Source organism: Schistocerca cancellata, chromosome 1 (genome assembly GCF_023864275.1).
Source record: "Schistocerca cancellata isolate TAMUIC-IGC-003103 chromosome 1, iqSchCanc2.1, whole genome shotgun sequence".
NCBI classification, from domain to species: Eukaryota; Metazoa; Arthropoda; class Insecta; order Orthoptera; family Acrididae; genus Schistocerca; species Schistocerca cancellata.
In genome coordinates, this window is record NC_064626.1 from 1,089,815,413 (window position 1) to 1,089,838,810 (window position 23,398).

At 39.7% G+C, this 23,398-nt stretch overlaps 1 protein-coding gene across 5 annotated transcripts in view; it reads right to left on the bottom strand.

The window, feature by feature from the left end:
• LOC126091235 (uncharacterized) overlaps window positions 1-23,398 on the bottom strand; it is a 133,416-nt gene that overhangs the window by 23,229 nt on the left and 86,789 nt on the right. For 4 of the 5 annotated variants that reach the window (XM_049907046.1, XM_049907048.1, XM_049907049.1 and 1 more), the window contains 2 exons: window positions 16,677-16,825; window positions 3,205-4,087 (listed from right to left, as the gene is read on the bottom strand). In XM_049907046.1, the coding sequence (XP_049763003.1) occupies window positions 3,205-4,087; window positions 16,677-16,825 (1,032 nt within the window). The remainder of the gene's footprint in view (window positions 1-3,204; window positions 4,088-16,676; window positions 16,826-23,398) is intronic. The other variant, XM_049907047.1, reaches the window with a different exon arrangement.

Below are 23,398 nucleotides of genomic sequence, written 5' to 3' on the forward strand. Positions count from 1 at the left end.
TCCACACCAAAAATGATACTTTTTTTCTAGATGCTTTGCCATTCACAGGTCTCACTGCCATCACTTTCATTTCTGGGCACTCCCTGAGTATACCATAAATTTGGGCAAAATCAGTGATGACAAATAAGCATGGTCCCTCTTGTAAAAAAAGTTGGCCACTTACCTCAGCATGGCCACTGCAGGGATAGAGGATCAGAGAAGGTAAATGTTCCATTGTTTGTCTTCCAGTACTGTCAAGTCATAGGGCATGAGTGACTCGTGCCAATCAACTGCTGTGATATAAATTTTGAAATGGAAGTAACACAGACTCTTGAATGCGTGTTACAGAGATGGTCATCTTCAAATGTGGTATTTATTTGTAGCAAGCAATATGAAATTAAATTATAACTACTGTAATATTGTGAAAATACATTTGTGGCTTTGTCTTTTATTGCATAAAGCATTTAAAAAGAAGTGCTTTTACTGTTCATCAATTAATGATCTGCTGTCACACACAGCATAACAGCACTTGGTCTGGTTTGTCACACCTTTGAGGTTGCTGAGGGTAGCAGCACTCTCAAACAAAGAACAGTCTACACAAAGTGTTTTGAAAGGTACCAACTTTCTAACAATCAGTGCTTGGGGACTGGCAGCTAACTTATGGTGCTCTTACTATAGCTAGTCTACTGGGGACTCATAACAAACTAAATTATGTAGGTTATCAATTAATAATACGATGGGTACATACGTGGCCTGAGATGACAGCCCACAATGTCTGTATTGACTCTTCTGCATAAAAGTTTGACAACCACTGCCCTACAGCACACAATGTCATGTCTGATGAAATATTCCAAAAGCTTGTCGTTACAAAGGACTGATGGCATTGACTTGCTTCCAACATAAGAAAACCACGTTTGCCAAATTGGTACTCTGCCAAGATTTCCATAGCTTTCTGAGGTATTTGCCATCTAACATCATTTTTTCAGCTCAACACAGGCGCATGTGTAGCTAACTAAATGTGATGGGTACTCACAGCAGGCACCACCACGATATGAGCTAACAGTTCTATGAATATTGTTACATATATTATGATGATGAAAGCACAGAATGCCATTGTTTTAATATCAAGGTTTCTTCAGACCCATTTTAGCATCTAAGTATTTGTTATTAGATAAGGTTTTTTAAGAAAAACCCCTAAGAACTTTTGTCTGGACTTAAATATGTGTTGCCCTGGGCAGTAAACACTGACAAGGGAACTTCCCCATCACACCCCCTTCAGATTTAGTTATAAGTAGGCACAGTGGATAGTCCTTGAAAAACTGAACACAGATCAATTGAGAAAACAGGAAGAAGTTGTGTGGAACTATGAAAAAAATAAGCAAAACATACAAACTGAGTAGTCCGTGCACAAGATAGGCAACATCAAGGATAAAGTGAGCTCAGGAGCGCCTTGGTCCTATAGTTAGCGTGAGCAGCTGCGGAATGAGGCCCTTGGTTCAAGTCTTCCCTTGAGTGAAAAGTTTATTTTCTTTATTTTCGCAAAGTTATGATCTGTACGTTCATTCATTGACGTCTCTGTTCACGGTAATAAGTTTAGTGTATGTGGTTTGTGACCGCACCGCAAAACCGTGCGATTAGTAGACGAAAGGACGTGCCTCTCCAATGGGAACCGAAAACATTTGATCGCAAGGTCATAGGTCAACCGATTCCTCCACAGGAAAATGCGTCTGATATATTCTATACGACACTGGTGACGGCATGTGCATCACATGACAGGAATATGTTGTCAACCCACCTAACTTGTACACTTGGCGAATGGGTAAAAAGATTCTACCACCTTGCCCCATTTAGGTTTTCTTGTAGATGTGATAATCACTCCCAAAAAAGTGATGAAAACATAAGATTTTGTCACATAAACTGCAACAAATGAATGCAAGTTTCACAGTCGCACAGTTTTCCCTGTGCTCTGTCAAAACGTGTGTTTTTAACGTTTTCAAATTTTCCGTGTGTAGACCGTCAAATCCTGCATATGTCCAAGCAAATCTGAACATGTCCTGGAATTTTGGAGAGCGAAGTTGATTATATAAAAAATTAAACTTTTCACTAGAGAGAAGACTTGAACCAAGGACCTCTCGTTCCGCAGCTGCTCACGCTAACAGGACCACGGCGCTCCTGAGCTCACTTTATCCTTGATGTTGCCTATCTTGCGCATGGACTACTCAGTTTGTATATTTTGCTTATTTTTTTCATAGTTCCACACAACTTCTTCCTGTTTTCTCGATTGATCTGTGTTCAGTTTTTCAAGGCCTATCCACTGTGCCAACTTATAACTAAATCTGAGGGGGGTGCGATGGGGAGGTTCCCTTGTGAGTATTAATATATTGGTTACAAATGTCTATACATAAATACATCACAACTGACTCAATGTAAGAGGCATTGAAAAGTACGTAGTTACATACAAGATGACTATCACTACGTGATGCAGATGCTTGTGTGTGGTTGAATGGATAGTGAGGATATGAAAGAAGTGCAGATGGAATGTATGGTTGGGACACGCTACAGAAATGGTGTAAGAACCAGAAACAAGCAAGGAGAGAAAAATTTGTTTCGAATTCGAGTTTATGAACACAAAAATTGTGGTCAAAAAATTTCAGTCTGCAGAGACCATATTCAGTTATGCAGAAAATCAATAGCTTTCACAATTTTTATGACGGTAAACTGCATTTAATGAAATAAATTTTATGCACCACAGATCACTAAATGTCACAGCTTCTAAGGGGGCAGAGGTTTTTGGGCCAGGCTTAGGGATTTCAAAATTATTGTTGTGCAAACTTGAGGTCTCCATGTACAAGAGTGCAAAAAACACAGCTGTCACAGATGTTTCAGTATACTGTTCTGATACCAGTATTGCACTTCACAAACAGTAACTGACACTGCAGTGGAAGAGTCTGACAAGGAAGAAGCTGTAATAGTGAATGGCTGCTTGCTATCAATAGTATTTTGGAAGGCAAGCAGCAGACTGATGTTAGGAACGAAAGCCTAAAAATGTTTACATAATATCATTTATAAAAAAGCTGCTAACTCTTCAAGGAATATTACTGAATAATCTACAATTAAATTAACAAAGAACAGTACAATAATTTCATTTCAGATTTGGTTGCAGCCATGATTTACATAAAACAGACATAAAACAGACATAAAATAAATGGGGTAATTGAGGTTTACCTTCTGAGTTTCCACTTTGTCAATTGGAGGTAATACTAAACGTTTATTTAATTTATCCTGTGGATTTGGTGGTAAGAATTGCTTTCGATTATTGCTGTTGTAAAGCAATGCCTTATATTTTTGATTCTTTTCATCTGCTTCTTGGACTTGGTGTGAAGATCTCTCTCGAGCCGTAAATCCACAACTGAATCGTCTGTCAGCATACTGTCTTTTGTTTCTTTCTGCTGCACTATGAAATGATCGTGCCTCATGTACTGATGAACTAGCAGTCCTAGGTGGTGGCAAGCTCACTGGTGCTGAACCAATAACAGAGAATGATGGATATTCTACAGTGTAATTCCCAACGTCAAACAAACGTGGTGTGGAAAATGCATTATTATTCTGCAAACGAAGTTCTGATCTTGATGAACTGCTAATTAGCACCTCCCTAGTACGTGATGATTTAGACAAAACTGTCCGAGCTGAATTTGTGTCATCAGATTCTGAATCACTTAGCACAGATACCACAGTTTGTGGAGAAGCGGAATTTTGGAAACATACATCTGGTAATTTGTCACACTTTTTACCTGAACTACATTCACTACTCTGTACATCACACGTAAGTTTTTTAATAACTTCTGACTGTATATATGAAGCAAGTTGTTGTAACACATAGTTTTCCACCATATTCTCAAGCTGGCAAGATTTAGATTCTTCTGTTATAGGAACTTCCTTACAATGGGCAGCAGAGTTATCAGCCGATGACTCCCTTCTTTTTAAAGAACTGCTCTCTTTGGCATCATTTACAACTCCATCAACAGCAAAAACCTCTTCTTGAATAATGCTTTCATGAGATTCCCCTTCTTGAGGCACTGCAATCATCTTGATTCCATGTCCCCTAACTCTGCAAGAGAAAAGATGATTAAATTACCATATCTCATATTATTAGTGCTTTTGATGTATGATGTCCTCCCAGGAATGCCACCAGTTTCTTCAGTTTTCTTAGCACAATATCTCGACAATGCAGGAACTCATTATCACAATCAGGTGCTATATGATGTAATTAATTGCCCAGGCAACTCATCTCACAAACATGCTAAAGTAACACATTATAAATTAGTTAAAATGCCACATATCAAGTAGTTCATGATGAATCAGCAAGCTCCAGACTGTTTTCTTCTTTTTCCCCTCTATTTTTATGATATACATAGGAAAATTGATACACCCTTATTGCTACACATTTCATTCACTTTTATGTGTCGTGTTAGAGTATGTAACACTGAAGTACAGTGGTCCATTGACATTGATGCAGATGGGTTAATGAAAAATCTGATTGTAATTATTTATGCTCACTTAGCTAAGTATTCTTACAACTTGTATGGCTAATATCTTTCACAGTGACAGTGATTGAAGCAGGGAGGGAAGGTATGGAAAAGGCAGGACTATTAATTAACAATCCATTACAGGCAAAAGAAGCCTATACTGATCAAGGAAGGCACATAAAATCAGTTGCATCCAAATATTCACTTCAAGCGATTTAGAGAACATCTACATCTCCACCTTTACATTGCAAGCCACTTTCAGCTGTTCAACAAAGGCTACTTTTGTGAGCTACTTGAGATATAATTTAAGTAATCAATTATCACTTATTGAAGAAAAGTTGATTGTGACACCTCTCAACAGACTCTGTGATCCTTACCTAAACTGATATCACATAACTTCTATTTTTTTTAATCATACGGCATGTTTTTAACAACAGCACAACACTGCTGACTGCTTGCTGATTCCTAAGTACCGTACAATCCTTCTGGAATTGTATTTTAGGATACCTGTATGAAATCCATCTTAAGATGTTGAAACAAGTTAAATTCATTACCTCATATTTTGCTACCACACATGGGGCATCTATAACAACTGAAGATCGTAACAGGTTTCATGGGGATCTACTCCTTTGGCTAATTCCAAAACTGTGTCATGTTGACAATGAAATATGCTCTGAAATACTGAAATTCAATGTAATTATGCTTTCAAGATTTCTTCCAACTAATGTTAGAGACCAAAAGATCATATTTTACACATACAACTGGAACCGAAATGCACTGGATGAATTAACATTAATAAAATATTAATCACAATATTAAATATGCCTTGTTTTTGGAAATATTACAGACTCAATAAATCTAAGTCCAGCACAATTCCTTTAAAACGAAACACTTTACACATCTCTGGATGCCAAGATGGCCGCTGAGTGAGATCACAGGTATTTTCTTCGTCCGCTAATAGAACTTATTTAAGAGGGAATAGAGTCAAATTTAAATTTTCTTTGTTTTTTATACTTGCTGTAGTGTCCGTTCTTGTCACACAACTGAATATTAGCATCCCAACAGCACTTGTTCATGAAAAAACTTGTTCTTTAGCTGAAGCCCCAATAATCGCAACATAACCGAAATTTTGCGTGACATAAACACGAAAAATTCTATTCAAGTTTTCTTGATAGTGCAAAATTCGTTTAAAAAAGACTACAGCTAGTTTCATCAGTGTCTATTACTGCAATAAAATGTAATTAAACATTTCTAAATTGTATTTAACTAACACATTTCATACTGTTTACTAGTTAGATAGATGCAATCTAGGCCTAAATTTTCTGAGTTATAAACGTTTAAAAACCTGACTAAACATGCCTGACAACATAAATTCTCTAAAAGCAAATTAATTACAAATTCATTCTTCTGTCATTGTATCTCTAAATCAGTACAAAAAAAAAACAATCACCGCACATAAGACCTTTGTGTCATTTTTTGTTTACATTCAGCCAATCTCGCGTCCTTGGCAAATTTAAATCATTCTTTAAACTTAATTATTCTTTCGAAACTGACACCATGAGTGAGAAATGTGGGAGCTGTTATAGGGCAGTGAGTAGAGGGATTTGTTGCCAGTCTTGTAGGAAATATTTTCAATGGTGGGGTGCAGTGGGGAGAATGTTGGGAGAACAGAAGAGGCTCTCTCCCAGAACTGCAGAGTATGCAGTAGGAACATTTTCATTGGGGAACAGGAATGGAAAATCTGTGTCCTTCAGGCACAGTTGGAGGAAGCAAGGAAGGAACTCATAAGGATCAAGGGAGATAAGGGGGAGGAGGGTGGTTGGGAACTGGCAGCTGGTAGGAGGATAGGAAGAAAGAGAACGCGATCTGACAGTTTTATCAACACCAAAAACAGGTATCAACACTAAAAACAGGTATCTACCACTGAGAGAGTTAAGTGTAGAAAAGCCTCAGGTAGAATGAGGAGCAGGAAATGTGCAGCACACTTCAACTGAGGCCAAGAAGCCTAGGAATGTACAGAGTGTTTGGAAGAAGAAAGTGCTGCTGCTAGGTAGTAGCTATGCGAGGTGTAGGCCCTCAGTTACAGGAAAGTTTAGGAGCAGTATACCAGGCCACCAGTATCTTCAAGCCAAATGCAGGGCTAAGTCATGTAATAGAGGACCTAGGGTCTTTATGTAAGGACTTTACAAAAGAGGACCACGTAGTGATAGTGGGTGGGGTGGGAAACAGTTGGGACAGGGATGGGGCATATGACATATGTGGCAACCTGTACAAGATAGCTTCCCTGACTCATGGCACCAGCGTACACTTTGTTCAGCTGTTCTGGCGTCATGATCAACCACACCTTGATGGAGTTGTGAGGCGAATCAATGTGGGGTTAGGGATGGCTCTGAGGACAGCCAACTTTGCTCATGTTTATCTGGTGCCCGGCGGGACTATCAACAGATGAGGTTTCACTAGGCATGGACTACATCTAAACAGGACTGGGAAGTGAAGACTGGTATAGCTGATTCATGAAAGTACAGGGGATGGATCTCGGGCCACACATGGTCAAATACCTGTTGTCATAGGTAGGAAAAGTAGGTCTTTTTTAGGATAAATCCAGACAACAGGTTCCCCTGCCTAAAGAGTATCTCCATCACTTTACAAAATACTGAAACAATCACTCACAAGACAGATTTTAACACCTCAAATATCACATATACCAGATGCCACAAAGAAAAACAAACCATTGGAAAAAGTAACATGGGGCATTTCACAGACTTAATAATCCTCCATCAAAACATGCAATCAATAAAAAATAAAATACAACTATTAGAATTTGAGCTCCAATCTTTGAACTGCACAGTAGTTTGTATTACTGAGCACTGGTGTAGAGACACAGAAATCCAACATGTAGTATTATCATTGTATGAAAAGGCAAACTCTTACTGCAGAACTACTTCAAGGGGAGGAGGATCATGCATTTATATCAAAAAAGGAACACAGATCAAATCGAGACATGACCTCAGTACCGTAAGTGAAGAAAAACACTTTGAAATATCAACTATTGAATTAACAGGGCTTGATATCACCAAGAAATTAATCATTTTATGTGTGTATAGACCTCCCAGTGGTGGTGTGGACACTTTTTTCAATAAGTTAAAAGAAGTTCTAGATAAAGTCTCAAGCACAAAGGTCAATATAATTCTGCGTGGAGACATTAACATCAACACTAACATCATAAATGAGTCCAGCAGCACCTTCATGAACATCCTTCAAAGTTTTGGCATGTCCCTATTGGTCAATAGTGCAACAATGGTAACCACAATGACTTCATCAGTAATTGACCATGTGGCCACAAATATGGACAGGGAAAAATGTGATGTAGCTGTAAGAGATATCGGACTATCAGACCTTCTATGTCAAATAACAACAGTAAAGTCAGGCATCGAATCATTCCTTAAACTACAATCCTACAAACGACATCTATCAGAAATCAAAATAAAAGATTTTTCAAAAGAACTAGAAAAACAAAGCAGGGATGAAGTGTATAAGGAAACCAATGTGAATATGAAATTCTCTAAATTCTCCACATTGTTTAAATTGAACTTTGAAAAGGCATTTCCAAAAGTATGCATGTCTGTATCAACATCTCACAAAAACAGACAGTTAACAGCAGGTATTAATAAGTCCTCCCAAACACTTACACACCTGAGTTCAATGAAAAAGATTTGCAGTGATCCAGAATTCTTAAATTTCTATCATAGATACAAAAAGACCTATATGAAGATGCTGATTGCTGCAAAAAAGTCATTTAATGTCAAAATAATATAATATAATGTAGAGAATAAAAGCAAAACAGTCTGGGATGTTATAAAAAAGAAAACGGGAAGAGGCAAACAAATGCAGAATAACATACTGCTAAGGGAGGGGGATAAGTTAATAAATGATCCACAGCACTTAGCAAACTATGTAGATGAGCATTTTTCAATTATTGCAGAGAAGTTACAGCAAAAATTCCCCCAAACAAATATAACACCTTAAATAATGTTGCACTAAATACAATGATGTTACTTCCAACCACAGAGAATGAAGTCAGTAAAACAATTCAACAACTAAAAAATAAAAAGTCAGTAGGCTTAGATGAAGTACCAATGTGTGTACTGAAACAATGTATAGGGATTATACAAGGTACCTTAACAAATATAGTAAATGAATCCTTCACATCAGGGACATTTCCAGAGCAGTTAAAACAGGCAAGAGTTGTACCTTTGCTTAAGAAAGGTAATGAGAAGATATAGAAAAATTACTGACCTATTTCCCTGCTGTCAGTATTCTCAAAAATAATAGAAGCAATTGCAAAAGACAGATTAATGAATTACCTGAATAAATACAATATTTTAAGCGAATCGCAGTTTGGTTTCCAAAGTGGCAAAAATACCGGGTCAGCCATAGTAGAATTCACAAAAGCTGTACTTGATGCTCTTGATAAAGATGAGTGTGTCACAGGCATATTTTTTGATCTTTCTAAAGTGTTTGATACAGTCGACCACAAGATTCTATTAAATAAATTAGAAGCATCAGGTAGAAGAGGGGTAGCTAATGATTGGTTTCGATCATACCTAACAGATAGGGTACAAAGAGTAGAGATAACACATACTTCAAATAGATGTAAACATTTAGTAAAACACTAATTAGAACCAAAATACAATAATATAGGGGTTCCACAAGGTAGCATATTAGGAACAATACTGCTCCTGATATACATCAGTGACTTTTCCAGTACTGTTACTCATGGTGAAAAACCCTTTTCGCTGATGACAGCAATATTATAGTCACTGAGAAAACATGAGAACTCATTGCTGAGAAAGCAAATCAAACTCTCAAGGAAGTTTATGATTGGTCAATAAGCAATAAAGTGACATTGAACATAAAGAAAACTAATGCCATGAATTTCAGTTTGAAGAGAAAAATGACAACATTGAATTAAATGTAGATGGCACCTTTATAGAATGTGTAACAAATGCAAAATTTCTAGGAATAAATATTGATTTTCAGTTGAAGTGGTGTGAATGCACAAAAGTACTTGCAAACAGAATGTCATCAGCATGTTACGCCCTTAGAATCCTATCATCAGTGTGTAACATGCAGTGTCTTTTAGTTACATATGAATAATATGTCCACTCAATTCTTAGCTATGCCATTCTTTTTTGAGAATCAAATACACAAAATATGAACACAATTTTCAAACTCCAGAAAAGAGTCATAAGAATAATAACCAAAAACACTAGTCAAGCTCATTGTAAAGATCTGTTCAGAACACTGGGGATTTTAACTGCTCCATGTGAATACATTTACCAGTCATTTGTACACATCAAAAATAACATTGGTGATTACTGCACAAACAGCTCTGTCCATGGCCATGCAACAAGAGACAGACTCAACTTACATTCACCAAGAGAAAATAAACATAAAACTCAAAGCAGCATTTTCTACAGAGGAATAAAACTGTACAATAAATTACCAAAAGAGATTAAAGAAATTGCAAAAATACACTTATTTAAAAAGGCAGCTAAAAAGTACCTGTAGTGCAATACATTTTATACATTGAAGGATTACTTAGATAAAACAGTGTAGGGGTTTGATAAAAAATGTTATACAAAACAACAACAACAACAACAACAACAACAACAATAATTATTATAAAATATCCAACATTCCACGTAACACCTTCACTTTATGTTTTTTTTCCCTTCTTTTATCCTTTCTAGAAATACTTACCCCCAAGCTATGCAAAGCACAATACTAACACCTCGTTCTCTCACTTATTATGGAGGGATGCTGACTCAGTTTTTCAGGATGGAAAATGGGAAGTTGTGGTACAGAAAATGGCCCACTACAGAAAATGGTAGTGAGTGAAGTGTTATGTAACAATATGTGTACAGTGAGTGCAGTGACCGATAGTGAGATAAGAGTGAACAATGTGGCATTGACATTATTTAATAAGTTATTTGTAAAAAAAAGTATTGTTTACCAGGAGAAAATCTGGTGTTGGTGGGAAGGATACATATGGCACAGGCTGTAAAGCAGTCACTGAAGTGAAGGATGTCATGTTTGCCAGCGTGTTCATCAATAGAGTGGTCCACTTGTTTCTTGGCCACAGTTTGCCAGTGGCCATTCATGCAGACAGACAGCTTGTTGGTTGTCATGCCCACATAGAATGCAGCACAGTGGTTGCAGCTTAGCTTGTAGATCACATGACGGGTTTCACACATAGCCATGCCTTTGATGGGATAGGTGATGTTTGTGACTGGACTGGAGTAAGTGGTGGTGGGAGGATGTATGGGACAGGTCTTGCATTTAGGTATATTACAGGGGTATGAGCCATGAGGTAAGGGATTGGGAGCAGAGGTTGTGTAAGGATGGACGAGTATATTGTGTAGGTTCGGTGGGCGGTGAAATACCACTGTGGGAGGAGTGGGAAGGATAGTGGGCAGGACATTTCTCATTTCAGGGCATGACGAAAAGTAGTCAAAACCTAGCAGAGAATGTAAGTCAGTTGCTCCAGTCCTGGGTGGTACTGAGTAACAAGGGAAATGTTCCTCTGTGGCCAGACGGTGGGACTTATGGAGGTGGTGGAAGACTGGAAATATAAGACATGGGAGATTTGTTTTTGTACACAAGACCTATCACATACATCCTCCCACCACCACCTACTGCAGTCCAGTCACAAACATAACCTATCCCATCAAAGGCAGGGCTACCTGTGAAACCTGTCATGTGATCTACAAGCTAAGCTGCAACCACTGTGCTCCATTCTATGTGGGCATGACAGCCAACAAGCTGTCTGTCTGCATGAATGACCACTGGCAAACTGTGGCCAAGAAACAAGTGGACCACTCTATTGATGAACACGCTGGCAAACATGACATCCTTCACTTCAGTGACTGCTTTACAGCCTGTGCCATATGTATCCTTCCCACCAACACCAGCTTTTCTGAATTGCAGAGATGGGAACTCTCCCTCCAATACATCCTACATTCCCATAACCCTCCTGGCCTCAACCTTCGTTAGTCACTCTCCTCACCCATCCAGCCCCTTCCCTGTTCCCATTCTAGCACTATACAGCCTTCATTCCACTATCACATTCCATCCTTTTGCTTCTTTTCCTTTTCCGGTACCCCCCACCCCCTCCTTTCCCTGCCCTCCGAGTAACCTGCAGCAGTTCATTGTCCGCCACTCCCACAATACTATTCCTCCCCCTTCCTGCCCCAGCCTAATCCTTATGCCCACCCAGTCACCACTCCCATAATGCACTAGTGCTGCTGCTCGCTGTGTGGTTTCAGTTGCCTGAGAGTGCAAGTGTGTGTGTGTGTGTGTGTGTGTGTGTGTGTGTGTGTGTGTGTGTGTGTGTGTCTATTGTTGGCGAAGGCATTAATGGCCGAAAGCTATATTTGTCATAGTCTTTTTGTCGTGCCTATCTGTGACTCAGTATCTCCACTATATGGTGAGTAGAAACTTTTCCTTTCATAACATTGTTACATTCCATCCTGGATTTTCCATTGTTTGATTTAAAGTATAAAGTTCAGTTTTCTTGTATCCATTATTGGCAGTTACTGAAACAGAGCTTGGAAACTTACAGCTGTATTTACAAACACTGTGTATTAAATTAAACTGGGCAGCCAGGCCACATGGGATTCTACTGTCAGAGAAATCTTTCCATGACAACATGACAAGCAGTTTTCAAGAGCTTTGCTCAGTAGACTCGTATGAATATTTCAAAGAATTACTTCCCTTTATCAAATAAATTATATTTCTCTTCCAAATCTCTGAGTTTTTTATGAGAAGAACTGTTTTCATTTGGAAGAATTCGTTCTGCAAATTAAAAGTAAGTGGACTCACATTTCCCACCAACAATGAAGAAGAAATCACTGTTACTAGTGAATCATCGTTTCTTTCCTTTTGCCAGTTCACACGCTTTTTAAACACTTTTGCCCTAGCTCTAGGCATTTCCACTGCGGAAAACGAAGCACAAAATGTGAAAAAACTCAACAACAACAACAACAAACAATCCAAAGTCAAAAACTGAAAGAGTAACTTCATGAAAGAAGAGACAAACAATTTCACACAAGTGGTGTATAAAGAGCCACTGGAAAGTGGGATATTTGAATTCAAGTCACATGGATATACCGCCAAAAAGTTTATGGTCAGCCATGACAGAGGCGTATCAAAAAAGCACAAAACCCAATCTCACAAATCTATAAAAATAAAATATTTATAATTCTGGAAGAGCCATGTACAATGTGTCATTTGAAAGAGGAAACTTGGAGGAATCTAATAAACCAATAAAACGAAAATCAATTTTTTCACCCAAAATCCTATTCCGTGTCCTCTTAATCCCATTATGAAGTACATATTTGTACTTTGTTCTTGTGACCTGACAGTCATTGAAACTGGTGAGAACAGGCAAACCAGAGGCAGTTCTGATTGAGTCAATTTTGAGATAAGCTGTTAAGACTTCCAGTACTTTATTTGTGTGGAGGCCTGTAAAAATTAAATGGGCAGCCATGAAAAACATGACCAATGGTCATTGTTATTGTGAAATTTGATGATTGTGAACTATGTTTACACACAATGAAGGCTTTCACGACCAGATGTTTCAGCTGCCGAGAATTCTTCCGGGTTGGATGGCCATGGTCCATAGAACTCTTCTATCCCTGACGTTTCGTCCAAGTTCGCAGACTCAGCACAACCAGGAGCACCTCTGAAGATGTCCAACATAGCTTTGGACAAAATGTCAGGGATAGAAGAGTTCCATGGACCACGGCCATAGAACCCGGAAGAATTCTCAGCAGCTGTGTTTATATAATAAATGTGAGCAAATGGAAACAAGTTTTGTCTTATTACTTCATCACTATCATAAGTGTGTACATTTGAGTCTCTGTGGGGTTACATGTGTGAATGTGTATACTCTTACTAGAAGAGGAACAAGAGCTTGAAAGCTAGTATTAACTGTTATCTGTTACATGTTTGCGTGTGCCATACATCAGTCCTCTATATGTAAGTGGTTGCCTTTCGCTTACTTAACATTCTTTTTCATCCAGGAGTTTCCATTATTGTTATACTTTGACTTATTGCTTGGTATATGAAACACACTGTCTTTGGCACTAGGAAGCCTGGGACCAATATCATGGAATGGACTACAAGAAGTGTAATTCATCATTGTTACTGATGAAATCCATAAGATGGATTTGTCGTGTAATGTGTGTGTGTGTGGGGGGGGGGGGTTACAATTTAATTGTTTTTAGACCTTAAGTGATAGGTGAAGCCACACATTATCATTTCTTCCTCTCCTCATCCAGGAAGAATGACTCTAGAAATAGTCAAAAGAAGGTTTTGTTAACTACCTCTTTCATGAAATAAATTTCCTTATGATTTTCCTACGCAATTTCAGCCTGGCATCTCTTGTTAGTGACATGGACTAATTTTATGTCTCACTGCAGTTTACATTGTTCTGAATGCATAATATTACATACTTTATAGTTCTCACTGTTTCCACTGATCATCAACTGAGTAATCTAACAATAAAGGGACTTCCAACAAACTTAAGCACAACCTCTAGAAAACTCGGCAGGATGGCTGCATTTGAAACCTGTTCTTCTCAAGTAAATGGCTAATGTTTTACCTCTGTGCCACCTCATACAATGAAAGTAGGATGTGACACACTAACAGCTTTAAGATCTGTCAACTGAGATCAGTTTGTGTCAGGCTGCAGTAAGGCTACTGTGCCTTTTAAAAAATCATCACATCATTTAGGGTACAGAAAGTGGCTTACAGTAGATGGTAAAACTCTAGTACTGAAGCATCATACTGTTGAAATAGCCCAACACGAAGAGGAAGTCTCACAAATCAGAGGGTGAATGTAAGAAAGACCACATTACCAGCCTCTAGACCTTCAAATGGATACAACGAAATTTTGGCAGCGGAGAGACCCATTGAGTTGACATGTACTTACCTCTTCTACTTCAGATATAGTTGCTCTGTCAATGCTTGATAAGTAACATCCTGGAAGAGGGATAAAAGCAATACATACTCAAATTCATTAAATGAAGAGGGAATATGGTGACAAATCTACCCCAATGTGTGAAGCAAACTTTGCTGAAAGGCTTGGCACTTACTGTGATTATAAACTGCAGTCAGCTGCAACAGCAGCACCCATGAAATCTCTAGACAGACATCTGAGGGGTCTTTAAAGCACACAATAGGTGACTGATGTTATGGCCTGATCTATATGAAACACCCTGCAAAAATTTAACTTCCATACTGTCACTTATTATTCCTTTCACCTCTAACAATGTTTGTTAATACGGAAAATTTCAAACTGCATCACGGTTAAGAGAACATGAAAAATTGAAAGGTTCCCCTATTACTCACTGGGTAAGTTAGTTCAAAGGTTGGAGGACGGCAAGGCCATACCACGCCCAATAGAAGCATGCCCAGCAAAACACAGTGGCATTCAGACTTGCTTTACATTCTTTTCAATCAAGTTCCACACACTCCTTCCCAGACCCCTCAACAAGGTCTGACACAAGGGACTGTACTGCCTTTAATACACACATATCAACAAAAGTTTCGCATCACCCCTTTAATTTGAAATCCATGGCACAGAAAACAAAAACTGGCTCTTGAAGTGTGTGTTTATATTCATCTGCAAAAAAGTGTAATGACAAAATTATGTGTTTCCCATTCAGGCAGGGGGTTGGGGCGGAGGTTCACAGCGCTTCTGGACAATGTCAATAGGTCGTGAAACTTCCCCTTGTTCAGATGCAAGCTTGAATTTGTCATGGCATACCATCAATGAAATCATAAAGCCAGCTTTGTACCAAATTGTCCCACCCTTCAATGGCAATTGTTCATAAATCATGCACAGTATGTGGTCCTTTCCTCACGTGTCCATTCTTGGATGACTTCTTGCCCAGTGTACAAATGCAGCTCATTTCAATCAATCCCCTATATGTTTGATTGGGTTCACATCTAGGGAATAGGCAGGGCACCCCATTCTGGTGATCCTAGCATGCTGAAGAAAAGTATTCATGAGAACACCATGATGAGCATTTGACTTATCATCCATCAAGATAAAATTGTCACCAAAATGTCGGTGATACAGTTCCACTATTGGCTGTAAAATCTCATCCGCCCGCTACAGAGCAGCAAGACTGCCCTCAGAAACTGCAAGAGGTGTACAGCGGCTCCATGTAATGCCACCACAAAACATTACACCACCACCACCACCACCACCACCACCACCTCCATGTTGCACATGTGGGGCACAGTCTTGGAGGCTGTCTCCAAACACACTTTCTGTGATTATCAGGGTACAAACAGACCAAGATTTTTCTATAAACAACACCTGACACCTTTCCTCAGGTGTCCATTCGGATGACTTCTTGCCCATTTGTAATGGAATCCACAGTGCTGTGGTATTCATCCTGATCAGTGGGAATGGAGATTCACGTCATGTGATCATCTCCTAGCAGTTTGATGTGATAAATAACATCCTGTAGCCATTTCGAATGCCAAATTCAGTTCTGGAGTACTCAGCCCAAAGCTCTTTCAACTCAAAAGTAGTAGATATTAATCATCCCATGCTCCTGACAAAAAGGATGGCCTGCATAGTGTCAGTTCTCAACACTACCTGTCAACTGGAACTGATACCATATCTGCAACACATCACTTCCATTCCAGTCCACACACTGAGCAGCTTCCCTGACCAACAAGCCTTACACAATGTGTTGATGTCGACCTGAACATTGGTCACAACTGTCCTTCATTGCATGGTGGATGTTCACTCTACTGTACAGCAGACTTCTATAATGGCTCCCTACTGATGCTTTACTTTCAACTGAAACTCTGCAGCCCATTTGAGTGGATTGTTCAACCCATAGGTAACGCTCATGATAACTGTGTATATGTTTATAAACAACATCAGGGGTGACTTTCCAACTGGTACATGAACAGTCGCAATAACAAAAGACCTGCACAATATATTTGGGTGATGTGCACTGGGACAGCAATGAAATGAAAGAAAACATGTGAGAACTAGAGATTTCACGACTGCAATCAGAAATAAAGATACAAAATTATTGGCGCACTGTTCATTATGCAGTGAAACTTCTAAATTGTGTTTACCTCATATGTGGAAATGCCTCCTTCCACATTCGGCATTCATCAATAATTTCCTTGCTAGGTGGTGTTTCCAAAGGTTCATCGTATAAGATGCATTCAATATCATCCATGAGTTTCTGAATTCTTTCTGTTGTAGCTGATTCAAATTCCTGCTGGAAACCCAAATTATTGTAATATAAACAACAACAACAACATTTACCAGGTGAAGAAAATTCAAATGAGAATAGCTGATTTAAAATAACATTTCTCAACGAAACAGGAAACAATGTAAATTGAACAAAATGGTCTATATGAGACGTGACGGTTAAAGATGATAGTGAGTATTGCAAGAGAACAGTCACCAGCCCCTCCATCCTCCCAGTACACAGCTAATAATAATAAAGCAGGAGGAAAAAAAGTGTGGATGTTCTCTTCATCAGGGTCTAGGTGTCATGAGATTATAAGATAGTTAATTTCACATAAATCAGTGTTAATTATGCTAATACAATTAAGAAGAATGGTGCAGGGCACAATAATTCAAATGCCACCACATGAAAGGAAATGTAAAATCATTTGTTGCACTTATGTTGTACATAAAATTTAAGGACATTTCTTTTGCTTATCAAAGTATGCATCATATACTAGTACTTTAATTGGCCATTTATGTAAGAAACAATGAAGCAACAGTATGTATGAGGTACACATTTAATCTAAATCCTTTGCAATTTTAATACCATACATTTTATAATTGTGCTAGTGTGTCTGAAATGACAGATGTGGGTCAAGTGATGCAAGAAAATCAACCACTGGTTTATAATGCAGACAAGAGGATGGGGACAATCAAGATTTTCCTGTTGTCAGATGCAGAAACTTTGTCAAGTTTGGGTGGCAAAACAACTGCATACTTTACTTGGAATTGTAATTTTTTTTTGTCAATTCAATATTAGGACTGATTTTAATTACGCGAATTGTCTGATTTGGTCAAATTATGGTGCGTAGAGAGTTGGTCTTATAATAATTCTGGCAAAAGTTATGGGACTTTATTTCTTTTACATGTGAGGTTACTAGTAATTTACTGAACACTAGTAAGGTGCAGTGACATGGAAGAGAATAGGCTTGATTCTTGCTACTTACACTCTCAATAAGTTGGTATACAAAACTGACTCGTCTGAAGTATGTTATGTAAGGCTGTTTACACGTTTTCGGTTAAAAATTAACTGGGTTTTATAGACCTCTACACATCTTGTGTATGAAAAATTATTAAAAACATGAGTATGGAATAGATTGCTACTCCTCACATAGAGAAGGCATGAAACAGCAGACACACTGAACTGTAGACTGTTAAACGGTTCAGCTAAGTCTTTCATCAGACAGACAAAGAAAAAAACTGCACACACACGTGCACACTGTTATCTCCAGGTGTTGTGACCCAACTGGGTCTAGCAGCAATCTTGGTTGGAGTCATTATTTGAGGATACAGATGATGCAGGAAGGGGAAGGAATAACTGGGTTTTGTGTGTGTGTGTGTGTGTGTGTGTGTGTGTGTGTGTGTGTGTGTGTGTGTGTGTGTGTGTGAGAGAGAGAGAGAGAGAGAGAGAGAGAGAGAGAGAGAGAGAGAGAGAGGGGGGGGGGGGATGGAGTTGGAGGGGAGGCGGAGAGGCTGGAGTGAGATCAGGGAAGAGGATAGAGGCATGTGGAGAACAGGAACTAGGGAAAGTTGTGGCTGTGTGATTTCAGCAATGAAAGGTATGAGGCCTCCTGTGGGGATGGATTTTATGAAGCATATACAAAGTGAGAGTCATGTGAGCTGTGGGGGTTAGGAGGGAGACAGACTCAGAGAAGAGATTCCAGGATGGATCTACAATAAACTCAACCATCCATTGTTAATGGACACTGCATCCATATAGAAAAAATCTCTGCCCTTGTAGGCCAACAGCTTCAGCCTGTTGCCTGCAACCCACTATTCTATACGAAACACACTAACCATTTCCTCTAATAATTCTCCACATTTCCTGTCTCTTTACCACCTAGAACCTTGCTCATCACAATCATTGGCATCTCCTTCTACACTAACATCCCCAATGCCCATTTCTTGGCTGCCAGTGTACACTACCTTTCCCAACATCTGACTGACTCCAAATGCACAACCTCTTTCCTGCTCACAATGAACAGCTGTATCCTCATTATTACTTCTCCTTTGAAGGCATCGCCTACAAACAAAACTGCACTACAGCCATGGGCACTCATAAGCCACCATCCGATGCCCACCTATTAATGCGCCCTCCTAGCCACTCCCAGTGTCCCATACCCTTTACCTAGCTCAGATTCACTCATGACAACATAGGCCAATGGTGAGGAAACCCTATCCACATTTCTCTAGAACCTCAACATCATCTCTCTCATTCACTCAACCTGGTTCTCCTCAGTCCAAAGAGCCATCTTCTTTGATATCGACCATCTCATCTCATGGATGGATCCGAATAGAGACAGGATAGGATATTGCATAGTTTGGACAAGTACCACTGTGAGACAACAGTGGGGAGGCTATTTCTCATTACAGGACAAGATAATAGGTAATTGAAACACTGGCCAAGAATGAGATTCAGTTGCATCATATGTGGGTGGACTGAGTCTTGAGGGGGGCATTCCTTTGTGGCCAGTTAGCAGGTTGGAAGACATTAGGTGACTGGGGAGACAAAGTCCTGTCACAGGCATTTCCTACCCCACCAGAGGCAGGGCCACCTGCAAAAGCAACCACGTAATCTACAAACTTAGTAGCAGCCACTATGCAGCATTCTTTGTGGACATGAATACTAACAAATTCAGTCTGTATGTATGGTCACCTCCAAACTGTAGCCATAAGTCTGCTAGATTACCCAGTTGCCAAACATGCAGTGTTCTTGACTTCAATGGCTGCTTCACGGCCCATGCCATGCCATCTAGATCCATCCCAACAACATCAGATTTTCTCAACTGGGCAGGTGGGAAATTGAGAACTTCACTGGCCTCAAACTAAGCTAGTCCCTGTCTTACACCAGTCTCTACATACTTCTCCGTCCTCACTCCACCATCGCAAACACCTTCCATCACCACAGCTCACCTGCATAGCCATTTCTCTTTCTCTACATCCTTCTCTCCCCCCCCCCCCTCCTCCCCCTTCCAGCACATATCTTCTGATGCTGAATCTTGCAGACCACTATCCTATCCTCACCACATCCTTGTAAATTCCCAGATGCAACTAACCTGGTACCTCTCCCCTTCCTGTCCCCATGCCTCTTCTTCAACTACCTCCCTCCTCCACACACACACTTCTCTCAGTTACCAAACTGACTACTTATTGATGCTTTAGGATGTTCCCTATCAACCAATCCCTTCTTTTAGCCATGCTATACAAAACATACCACTTAGATTCAGTACCTCCTCATTAGTTGTGCAATCTACCCATCTAATCTTTAGCATTCTCCTGTAGTGCCACATTTCAAAAACTAGTTTCTTTTTATCTGAACTGTTTGTAGTCCATGTTTCACTTACACCGGATGGCAAAAATATGGAAACCCCAAAAACACAACTCATTACCATGTTTACTATGGTGTAGGAAAACTATTGGTAATCAAAGCAACTTCCAGTCATCTCGGATGGATAAATATGGTTACTGTTTGGTTTTCAAGAAAATACTATGCCAAACTTCCCGCAAAATAGTGGCAAATGTAGTTAACGAGGACTGAGTTGGATAGCGATCACACACCCCTCTCTCCAAAGCAGACCACAAAGTCTCTCAGTAACACTAAGATACGTTGACTGGTGATCAGGAGAGACGCAACAATTCATCTTCATGCTCACAAACCAGTCCTGAAAGATCCAAGCTGTATGAGTACGAGCACTGTCATATTGAAACATCACCGTTGAGGAAAAAATATTGTGCCATGGGATAGACATGATTAGCCAAACCTTCCACAAATTTTTTGGCAGGAATGTGACCTTCCAGAGGAGCCATGGAGCCCACAGAATACCATTATATGACTGTCCAAACCATCACTGAACCCCCACCATGTTCTATTCTTGGCAGCAAGCTGTCTGTATTATAGGCTTTGGACAGTGCACGGCAGACATAAATTCAGCCAGAAGTTGGGAACAGTGAGAAACAAGACTCATCTGGCCCAATAACTTTCTTCCATTGCTCCATAGTCCAGGTTTTATGGCTTCTGCACTGCTTTTGTGGTCATTCACATCACTGACGCATGGTTTGGAAATTCCAGCTTCCCTGCTATTCTGTGTGTTTGGATCTCTCTTCATGTTGTTTTGATGCTGACAGGGTTCGCCTGCATGGTATCCAGTTCTGCAGTGACTGTTTACATAATTTTATTTTTGTTATTATCCTCTTCAATGACCGTCACTCAAGATCACTCAATATACACCTTTGTCCATGTTCTGGCTTAATGGATGACATTTTTCCACTTTCCCTATACACAGCATACATCTTCACTACAGTGCCTCTTGAAAACCAAACACTTTGGCTACCTTGATTACAGAAGCACCCGCCATAGGAGCACCAACAATTTGCCCACATTCGAATTCACTTGGCTCTAACATAATGCACTCACAACTACAAAGAACACTGTTTTGACTACAACTGACACTTGATACAACAGTGCCACCAACAGATTTGGCCAATATCTACATTTATGTTCAAACATGCATTTCTCACAGTGTTCCCACATTTTTGTCCAACCCCTGTACACAGAATAAATACCATCAAAACCAACTTTCTGACACAAGTTTATATTCAATACAACCAAAATTTCTCATTCAGAAATGATTTTATCACTAGTGCCAGTTCACATTTTATATCCTCTTTACTTTGTCCAGCACCGCTTATTTTGCTGCTCAACCAACAAAACCTAACAACTGCTTTCAGTGTATAATTCCCTTAATCTAATTCTGTCAGCATCACCCAATTAAATTCAACAACATTCCATTGTCTTTCTGGTATTTTTGTTGATGTTCACCTTCTAACCTCTTTTCAAGGTACTACTCAAGCAGGTACTGAAATTTTATTCTTCATAGAGCAATTTGCCAAGCACTCAAAAATGGCTCTGAGCACTATGGGACTCAACTGCTGTGGTCATAAGTCCCCTAGAACTTAGAACTACTTAAACCTAACTAACCTAAGGACAGCACACAACACCCAGCCATCACGCGGCAGAGAAAATCCCTGACCCCGCCGGGAATCGAACCTGGGAACCCGGGCGTGGGAAGCGAGAACGCTACCGCACGACCACGAGATGCGGGCTGCCAAGCACTGAGGAGCAATAATGCACTTGGTTTTTATAATGAAATATTTCTAATTTAAGGTTCATCAGGAACATGTTAGGATGAAATTTGCAGTTAGAACACATGATGAAATTCGCAGTGGGCTAATAGATTTTTCTGGCTAAATTGGTGTAGCTAATTTTTAAGCAGTCACTTCTCTTATCTCCACTAGCATTTTGTTTTTTCCAAAAACTTCCTGTTTCAAAAACTATTCATATAGAAGATTCCAAGTACCAGAATGTTCAAATCTTAATTTACAATTACTTCTGAAGTTCAGTCTCATACTTGTGTAATCCTAATTTTTCAGATTCCACAAATGTCCGCTTCTACTAGAAGAACTTGTTCACTAATTATTCAGTGTGGAAAACTTTTCCATTGTTACCCATTTTTGGTATGCTCTGGGAATCCTCACAGAAGCAGAAATTATTTACATGAAATGTCAGGTACATCGTATCAGCGACCTCAGTAGTCATTACACATCATGAGATGAGCAGAATGGGGTTCTCCATGAAACTCACGAACTTCAAACGTGGTCAGGTGATTGGGTGTCACTTGAGTCATATTACTGTTTGCGAGATTTCCATACTCCTAAACATTCATAGGTCCACTGTTTTCAATGTGATATTGAAGTGGAAATGTGAAGGGACACGTAAAGCACAAAAACATTCAGGCTGACCTCATCTGTTGACTGACAGACCACAGACAGTAGAAGAGGGTCATAATATGTAATAGGCAGCATCTATCCAGACCATCACACAGGCATTCCAAACTGCATCAGGGTCCACTGCAAGTACTATGAAAGTTAGGTGGGAGGTGAGAAAACTCAGATTTCACAGCTGAGCGGCTGTTCATAAGCCACACACCACGCCAGTAAATGCCAAATGAGCCTCGCTTGGTGCAAGGAGCATACGATTAAACAGTGGAATAACATTGTGTGGAATGATGAATCACGGTACACAATGTGGCAATCTGATGGCAGGGTGTGGGTATGGCGAATGCCCGGTGAACGCCATATGCCAGCGTTTGTAGTGCCAAAAGTATAATTCGGAGGCAGTGGTGTTATGGTGTGGTGGTGTTTTTCATGGAGCAGGCTTGCACCCCTTGTTGTTCTGCATGGCACTATCACAACACAGGCCTACATTGATGTTTTAAGCACCTTCTCGCTTCCCACTGTTGAAGAGCAATTCGGGGATGATGACTGCGTCTTTGAAGACGATCGAGCACCTGTTCATAACGCACAGCCGTGGCGGAGTGGTTACATGACAATAACATCCCGATTATGGAGACGGACGCACAGAGTCCTGACCTGAATCCTACAGAACACCTTTGGAATGTTTTGGAACACCTACTTCATGCCAGACCTCACCAACTGATATTGATACCTCTCCTCAGTGCAGCACTCCATGAAGAATGGGCTGCCATTCCCCAAGAAACCT